Here is a 9551-nt window from a genome sequence, read left to right as displayed (position 1 = left end):
GGGATCCGGAGCCCAGCGGGGTCGGCACTTGGACACCGGCACGCGACGCCTCCGCACCCCCGCCGGCGCCCCAGGCCCGGTGTCACCCGAGGTCCCTGGTCGCAGGCGGCTGTGCAGAAGAAACGCGGGACAACTCGGTTACGGTGCAGTTGCGCTGAGAGTGCGAGGTTATAACGTCATTTTTAAAAATCCAGAGAGGGCTTATAAAGCTGTCAGACAAAAAGAAGCTCAACAACTTGGCAAATAAAACGCTTAAACACACGATGGGGTTTTCGTGTTCAGTGTGTGGTGCCGGAGGGACTAAGACCCCAGGGTCTCCGAGACCCCTCTCCGGAAAGGCAGGGCCGGCTGGAGGAGCCCGAGGCGCCACGCAGGGAACGTCCTGACGGAGAAGGTCTGCACAGTGCGCTCTCCGGCTTTCCAGTCCCTGCTAGTCACCACAGGGAGTGGAAACTGCACGTTGGGATAGGGGACTATTAAGACCAATCAGCCGTTTGTGGAAGGACTGGGGTAAACTGTCCCTCTGTAGGCACCTACTCTGGGCCCCGCGCGCTTTCCTTCCACCTTCCCAGCACTGTGAAAGGTAAAATAGTATATGCTTGTTTTCCACAGTGTTGTTTTCACCTTTACCTCCCGATAGCCAGTACATTAACTTTGAACTGTGTTCCTACTTGGTAAAATTATACACACTTTGATTTCCAGAGCCTATTGAAATTGAAACTATAGGGTTTTGGGGTTTTTTCCCCCCTAATGGCCAAAATGAGGAACATAGTAAAATAGACATTTTAATCCTTCAGAGTTTAATCCTTGCAGTTTTTTTCAAGTTTACTAAATTTACAGCTAGATGAACTTTGGGACTGGGAGAGAGGGCTGATATGGTAAATACAAATTATAAAGTATCTGTTACATATAGAAATACAACATATATAATTATTGATAAACTTATGTGGTATATTTGAAGTTAATTATTATTAAGGACAAATATAAAAACTCACCCTTTTACATTTATTTCTGTACATTGCACAAGTACATCTTCAAAATTGGGTTCTTGATCCAAATGTTCAGTTGTCCTCAATACTGAAATTAGAATACTCATTTCCACTGTGAGTTTCAGTTGCACAAAATTACACGTCAAAATAATTGACTTTGATAAACTTTTTCAACACTTGGGAGAATTTAAGTGTAGATGTGTATATGCAAATTGCAAATCACTACTGCTGGAGAGTTAAAAGGAAATAAAGACAGAGCAGAAATGGGGTAGAGTGCATGGAAGTGTAGCAATAGAGCTTGTGTGTAGAGATACTTCGGGAAAGATAAAGGCTGATGTATGAGTAAGCCTGGCTTTACATCTCCATTTCTCTGACCACTGAGCATACAGGGAGCTGGGATCTGTTTTCACAAAGCTGATAGCCAACTCATTGACATGAAGTTACCATGGGCAGAGCAAATAAAATATAAGCCATGGTGCTGATAAAGGATTCAAGGAATACTTATTCAACACAAATAAAGGTTTTCCAGAGGTTTTTCCATCTCAATCATCCAAATTATATAGCTCTGAGACCTCCATGGCAAAAATCCAGGAATCATGTAGCTGAAGTTCCTCAGATTATATAGTTAGAAAGATATGAGTGTCTGGAAGAGGGATCAAATGCAATTTAAAAAAAAAAATTAGAATGTCTACATTCTAATAAGTACATTCTAAATGTGCATTTTAAAAAACATGGTAGATATTCACTAAACTGTTAATAACAATCACTTCTGAAGGACTGCATCACAAGGGACTTTTACTTTCTATATAACAATTTTCTAAAATAGTTGAAATAACTATAATGCAACAGCAAAAAGCTTTTTAAACAAGTAAAATAATTGGACTCTTTCAAGTGTATGCATATATATTTTATATGTTGTGGGGGACTATGTGGGACTTTTATTTGCAGTAAGAACAAGAGGGAAGATTATTTGAGAGTCTAGCAAACAAGAGACAGTGAATAAAACTTCATAGAAAGGTCCAGTCTTACTAATTGAAGGCTTATTAACTGTCATTGAATGATTTTTATTTAGAGTGCAGTCTTTATTGTTTTGCTTTTAGTGAATATGAAAGTATCCCTGCAGCTCTTCCACAGTTTCCTACTGATGTTTTCCATCTCTTGTTGGTTTCCCATGAAGTCTTAAGTCTTCAGTTCATCAAGATTCATTGCTGTTGTTGTGGTAGTTCTTGGTTTTTGAAACCAAAATTTCACAGCCATGGAAGGATAGGTGAAAACTTAAATTCTAAAATAAATAAATAAAAACTTAAATTCTAGATATTATCATTTTTGCACTCATATTTTTAGCATTAAAATTGAACCTTGCTTGCTGGGGATATAGTTCAGTGTTAAAGGCTTACATAGCTTTCACAAAGCCCTGGGTTCAATCCCCAGCATCGCAAAAAAAAAAAAAAAAAGAACAGAAAAAGAAACTTCAGTAATGTATATATTTTACCCTTGAGATGGAAAACTTAAAGAAACTGAGAAGAAAACAAACAGAACAATAATCTTCAAAATTTATTTGAGTATGAGAGTATGAAGCATAAGTGAAATTGTGCAGTGCTTCTTATGAGTCTTGCTCTCTGAGGGTCTCTACTTTAAGCCTGGCAGGAGTACAATATGATAAACAAAAAGGACAAGGAGGCAATGAGAAAATAATCATGGAAAAACATGCAAATAGATTAAATATTTATATCCACATCATGTACAACCAGAGAAATTAAAAGTTATGCTCCATTTGTGTACAATGAATCAAAATGCATTCTGCTGTCATGTATAACTAATTGGAACAGATTAAAAAATAAAAAAAGATAACACCAATAATGAATTGTCTAATTAATGTGGACTTCTTTTACCAACTGAAGAAACTTTTGATTTTTATATTAAATAATGTCATTTATATTTTAAACATTAACAGTAATAAATAAAATGATAATAATAATAATTACACTAAGAAAAATTACATCCATTGTGTCCAAGACCATAATTTAGGGAAGCCAGAGCTGATGTCTGTGTCTATTCACAATAGGGTGGTACAGAAAACATTCTGCTGGCAAGTGTAATAGACTAGAAATTCTCAAGTGACGAGGTCTCCCGCTCTCCTCTCCCACTCCTTTCCTTATGCTCATCATCTTTTTAGGCACTCAAGTCACTGTATTAAATTCCTAGGGGCTGCCATCCCCAAGTGCCACAAACTGGGGTGGCTGAAGACAATAGAAATTTATTCTCTTATAGTTCCAGGTTCCAGAAATCCAAATTAGGTATCTATAGAACTGGTTTCTTCCAGCAGGCTCTGAGGAAGACTCTCTTCCATGCCTTTCTCTTAGTGGCTGGTGTGCATCCCAACCCTTGGGGTTAATCATCTTAATTAATTATATCCACAAAGAACTCTATTCCTAAATAAGGTCACATTCAGAGGTTCCAGCAAGGACATGAATTTTTAGAGGGAAGTCATTCAGCCCAGTAAACTGCCAAGCAGCCTATAATAATGCTTACACATCTTAGCAGATAAAAATATATATTATTAGGATGGCTGGGGATGTAGCTTAAGTGATAGAGCAGTTGCCTCACATGCAGGAGGCCCTGGGTTCCATCCCCAGAAGTGCCCCAATGCCTAGATTATGAAAGATGATAGATTGATTGATTGATTGATATTTTAAAATGTATATAATGGCCTAACCATATGTAGACTCTTCCTGGCATGAAAAATTGTTTATATTTGTTTTACATCTAATCTATATACCTGAAGGATGAATAAAACCCTCCAAAGTGAATTTAATAATGACAATATCCACAAAGTAAAAAGTAAAATTGAGATTGGTAATTCTGTGGTTGGTTTGATCTGTGTAGAAAGACATCAAAAAATCCAGTCCAACAAATACAGTTTGGGGCCTAATTGACGAGATCAGCTATCTTCGGTGTTCACTGACAATGCTAAGAGGATCACTCTCTTCTGTGCTCTATGGTCACACAGGACAGGATCATACATAAAGTTGAACACTCTTGCATGAGAAACAGTCTAGACCTCACCCACAACCCTTCAGGTGGAATATAGATTACTTGGCCTGGTTCAATGGGTGGAGAGTCCCTCCACCCTCCAAAAAGTGCTTGCCTCCCCCGCCCCACCTGCTTCCTCCTTACCAGCTGCAATCTTCAGGACTACGTTTGATGGACTACAAACTTTACCGTACCGCCCCGATGCTCTTCCTTTCATCTGACCAGTTCCTCCTTTTTTCCCCCATTTTCTTCAGTTCTCATTTAAGACTTCACTTCCATCCTTCACCTCTGCTTTCCCCACGAAGATGGTTCAGTGTTCCCCTGGATGTGGCTACACCTTGTGCCTTCTCCAATCACAGCTCTCATTGCTGGTAAGGAAAGTGCCCAATTAACTGCCTGTACCCACCCTCTAAGCCCAGTGGAGACAGTGACAGTTATCTGCCTTAGTTTCCCAATTAGTCAACTTTGTACAATAAGTGGATTGGATATGAAAATGTTAGAGAGCTAAACCATCCTTTACAGAAGTGTCTATTACAAAGAAAGAAAGAAACTGTATCTTTATAGACAATGTATACATGTGTACTCTGCTACATTTTGTGTTGGTCGATACATTTTACATTTCCATAAAACCAGCAAGTCATCTTGGCCTCATTACCAACCTTTGTTACCTGGTGCTATCACAGGCTTTCAGAAACCTGGACATAGAGGATCATGCCTGTTTTTAGTGGAGTATCCAAAATCAAAAGAAGTCAAACCAGGTATGTGGCAGCCATGCCTAAAATTTCAGTGACTCAGGAGGCTGAGAGAAAACCACAAGCTCCAGGTCAGCCTGGGCAACCTTGTCTCAAAATAAAAAAGACTGAGGATGGAGCTCAATGGAAAGTACCCCTAGGTTCATTCCCAAGTATTGAAAACAAAAGTGGGTGAGGCAGAGATCTAAATAGTTGTCCATGGTCTTCAGACAAAATAATACTTTTCTAGAAACATTCTCTGAGCCAGGATAATGTTGTGAAGAAAAGAATTACAGAATAGCATACATGTGTCAGTCTACTTATTTAAAATTGTTACCTATGCATGCATATAATACATGTAAAGTAAAAATGTTCATCAAAAAATAAAAATAGTTATCTCCAGGTTGGGATCCCAAGTGACCTTTACTTTCTAAATACTTTTTTTAAAAATTTTTTTTAGCTGTAGATGGACACAATACCTTTATTATTCATTTTTATGTGGTACTGAGGATCAAACCCAATGCCTCACACATTCAAGGCAAGTGTTCTACCACTGAGCCACAATCCCAGCCCCTCTAAATCCTTTTTTAAAAATTATAATTAATGATCTTACAAAAGCCATCAAATTTTCAAAGAAAAATGTTTTTTCCCTCCAAAATGATCTCCTCTTTAACCTTAGCTGTATTGAACTTTCATTATGGCATGTTTCCTTTTCTTTCTTGCTGTCCTCTCCTCTGTGGAAATATTAAACTAATGCCCACCATCCTATCATTCATTACCCCTGGAAAGTGTCGTCAGTTTCGGAGCCCTATTTTTTCTTAGAACGTTGGCCAATAAACAAAGTAAACAGAATTTTCTCCAAATGAAAAATGGGCAATTTCCCCTAACTCAATGGATAGATGTGTTCATCAGTCCCACCTGGTACTCTCCTTAACCCCCATCAAATGCTGGATTCGTTAGGTTCAAATCTGTTTCACTGATAGTTTCTAAGTTCCTATCTTTGTATTTCTCATTGTGCTGAACACAGTGGCACTACAGAAACATTTGTTAAATTAAAGAAGCATCATTATTCTGTATGAGGAAAGGGAGGAGGAGGAAAGACAGGATGTGAAAGGAAGGGACCTACATTGTTGGGTTTTTTTAATCTTTATTTATTTTTATGTGTTGCTGAGGATTGAGCCCAGGGCCCTGAACGTGATAGGTGAGTGCTCTACTGCTGAGCCACAACCCCAGCCCAGATTGTTTTGTCTAGTTTTTGTTTTTGTTGTTTGCCTTTATTTTGTGTGGTTGCTTGGGTGTTTGTTTTTGCACTGGTGGGATGGAACCCAGGAACTCTTTTAGTTTTGGTGTGTGTGTGTGTGTGTGTGTGTGTGTGTGTGTTATCGGGGATTGAACCCAGGGCTTGGTGCATGATAAGCAAGCACTCCACCACTGAGCTGCAGCCCCAGCACAGAGGGACTTAAATCCCAAGGGCTGAGGGTAAGAAGGGCAATTAGCATTTCCACCTCAGGGCTACCACTCGGGTCATGCTGGTCTTCCACAACCTGACCCTTTGGAGCCATTTCTATTTTTATGACTTGTAGGCTGTCAGCATCTTCCCCTCCTTTGTGAGCTGCCTGTTGCCAGCTCAGAGACATCACTGGCACTGGGAGTTGCTGCACAGGTACATACACTGTTGCTGCCTCCCACAGGCAACCTTAAAGGCCAGCAGACCCACAGACACCTGAAGGAACCTGATAAACAGGCACATGCTGATAAGATAGCCAAAAAGGCAAAGCAGGCAGACAGCAAAACACAACTAGAGTTACACAGCTCTCCAAAAGAAAGTAAAACAACAAAACACAGACATCATCTCTCTGTTATCCTTCAAAAACAAATAAAAGAGCCCCGAGAGCTGCTGGGAATCTGAAATAGGTAGGTATTTTTGTCTCATTTCCTCTCTTCATTGTTGCCCCAGCTTATAAGAAACTCTGGGGTCTGGAGCAAGGCTGGACACTGGCCTTGTATGTGGATCCCACAGCTGGACAATAAGATCTGGCTGTTGCCTGCCAGTAGGGCCTCCCAATTCTAACCGTCCTTCTGTGACCTCATTCCCTACCACTAGTTCCATTTGCCACTTTGTGATTTCATCAATTAAAGATCCCATTTCAGCTACTGAGTGTCAGAAGCCCCAAGAGCCCAGCTCCCTTACAGAATCAGTTTTGGGGGTGGTTTTAGGACTGAGCTTCCTGCAGATCATGCTTGGACTTGAGCCAGAGTGCCTCTCCAGGTTGACTTCTTCACATATCAGGTAATGGGCATTTGATTCCTGCTTCCACCGAGCCCTAGAGTAGCTTCAAAGACCACTGCTGTCTCTAGAGCATCTCTACAGACCACGGGGTCCCCTCTTCCAGACCATGGGCAGCAGAGTCCTTCCAGCCCGGGAACTACCTCAGAGGCTGGGGCCCAGCCTGGAGGACAACCAAAGAACTCCAGGAGGGGTACGAGAGAACCTGCTGAGCAGCATAGCTGCAATCCAGACCCTGGCCAGTGTCATCCGGCCTTGCTATGGCCCCCAAGGCCGGCAGAAGTTCCTAGTAACAGATAATGGGGAAACTGTGTGCACGGGCTACACTGCTGCCATCCTCAGGGCCCTGCAGCTGGAGCACCCAGCAGCCAGGTTTGTCCGAGAAGCAGCCCAAACACAGGCAGAAAACAGTGGGGACGGCACCTCATTCGTGGTTCTCCTGATAGAAGCCCTGCTGGAGCAGGCTGAGCACCTCCTGAGGGCGGGGCTTCCTCGCACCCAGCTCCGGGAGGCCTATGCCACTGCCAATAAAGAAGTCCTGGCTGCACTGCCTTCCCTGGCCATCAGGTCTCTGGGGCCTTTGGAAGATCCGTCCTGGGCCCTCTACTCTGTGATGAATACTCACTCCCTGTCCCACACAAACTACTTGACCAAACTGGTGGCCCAAGCTTGCTGGGCTAGTAGGGAGCCAGATGGTAGCTTCAAGCCTGAGCGCGTTGGAGTGTGCACACTGCGTGGAGGGACCCTGAAGGATTCGCACCTCCTCCCAGGGTTAGCAATATCCGGAGAACCCTGTGGTCAAATGACCGCAGTGTTGACTGGTGCCAGAGTGGCTCTGTTTGTTTGTCCCTTTGGTCCTGCCAACCCAAATGCACCAGCAACTGCCCATCTCTCTAACCCCAATGACCTAACTAAATTTATGACAGAAAGTGATCAATTACTAGAAAAGCAAGTAGCCCAGCTGGCAGCTGGGGGTATTAATGTGGCAGTGGTATGGGGGGACATTGATAAGAAAGCCCTCATCCTGGCCGACAATTATGGCATCATGGTGATTCAAGCCAAGTCCCGGAAGGAGGTGGCTTATCTGAGTGAGGTGCTGGGCACCCCCCTGCTAACTTATCTGCTTCCTCCCCTGGAGCCAGGGAGATGCCATCGGATTTACAGACAGGAGCTGGTAAACGGTGTGGCTGTGCTATTTGAGCGCGAATCTGTGGGCACCCCCGCCCTCACGTTGGTCCTCAGGGGTGCCACAGCTGAGGGGCTGTGGGGTGCAGAACAGGCTGTCTACCATGGCATTGATGCCTATTTCCAGCTGTGTCAAGATCCCAGACTGCTTCCAGGAGCTGGCGCTGTGGAGATGGCCCTGGCCAGAACGCTCTCAGATAAAGGAAGCAAATTGGAAGGGCCAAATGGTCCAGCATTCCTAGCATTTGCCCAAGCCCTGAGGTCTCTTCCTAAAACCTTGGCAGAGAATGCAGGCTTAGGTGTTTCACAGGTGATGGCAGAAATGAGTGGAATTCACCAGGCTGGGAACTTTTTAATTGGAGTGGGAACTGAAGGGATAATAAATGTGGCCCAGGAGGGGGTGTGGGACACCCTAATGGCCAAAGCCCAAGGACTTCAAGCAGTGGCTGAAGCAGTGCTGCAGCTTGTGACTGTAGATGAGATTGTGGTGGCCAAGAGCAGCTCCCTGAATCAGCAGATCTTGAATCCTGACTCCAAGAAGGCCAAGGAATGCCTGTCTCACCCAAGGAAAAAAATCCTTCAAATGTACAAGTAGCAACATCTTCAATAAAGTGGGGGATTGCCAAGGAAGGCCTAATCACCCCCCAAAATCGATACTTGCCTTATTTATTTCCTCCGGGTTTCGTACTTTGGGAGTCAGTTTCTTTAGATAAACATGAAGGAACATAAAAAGTTTTTTTCCACTGATTTCCTTTTCAGGTCTTGACTTTTTCATTTCCTGTTTCTCTCCATCAGGTTCTGTTTCTTTCTATAATAAGAGCAGGATTCAATTCTAATAAGATCTTTAAATTGAGTACCTGAGTTTGGGGATGTGGAAAAAAAAAAAAAAGATGCAGTAATCCCTTCTCAACCACGATGTGAGTATTCTCTGAATAATATTCTAATATATGTGAATTTGTCCAGATGCCACTTTGGTACTCTGCAAATATCCAGCTTATAGGAGTGGCCAGTCATTCCTGTTGTGGTTATTGGAAAAAAGGGGAAATACTATTTTTAGACTATACATATATTTAATACATAATATTTTTTAATTTTTTTAGTTGTAGATGGACACACAATACCTTTATTTTTATTTATTTATTTTTATGTGGTGCTGAGGATTGAACCTGTGCCTCATGCTTTTGAGGCAAGTGCTCTGCCACTGAGCCACAATCCCAGCCCCTAATACATAATATTTAAAGTATATACTTATATGTTTGTATATAATATGTGTTTGTATATTATATGTATAACATGTGTTTAAGCTCAGGCTTGAAGCTACCATCT

The 9551-nt window shown here is 42.3% G+C and overlaps 1 protein-coding gene across 1 annotated transcript; it reads left to right on the top strand.

Moving 5' to 3' along the window:
• Positions 1 to 6699: 6699 nt before the first annotated feature.
• Cct8l2 (chaperonin containing TCP1 subunit 8 like 2) lies at positions 6700 to 8820 on the top strand. Its single transcript, XM_015493911.2, has one exon. The coding sequence runs from the start codon at positions 7150 to 7152 to the stop codon at positions 8818 to 8820; it is 1671 nt and encodes a 556-aa protein (XP_015349397.1). The 5' UTR covers positions 6700 to 7149.
• Positions 8821 to 9551: the final 731 nt, after the last annotated feature.

This window comes from Marmota marmota, unplaced genomic scaffold (assembly GCF_001458135.2).
Source record: "Marmota marmota marmota unplaced genomic scaffold, marMar, whole genome shotgun sequence".
Lineage (NCBI taxonomy): Eukaryota > Metazoa > Chordata > Mammalia > Rodentia > Sciuridae > Marmota > Marmota marmota.
Note: the sequence above shows the minus strand (reverse complement) of the source record. Positions and strands in the feature narration are given on the sequence as shown.

Bases quoted from the DNA above. Each gene is read 5' to 3' on its own strand.
- Cct8l2 (XM_015493911.2), top strand. From the start codon at position 7,150: ATGGGCAGCAGAGTCCTTCCAGCCCGGGAACTACCTCAGAGGCTGGGG.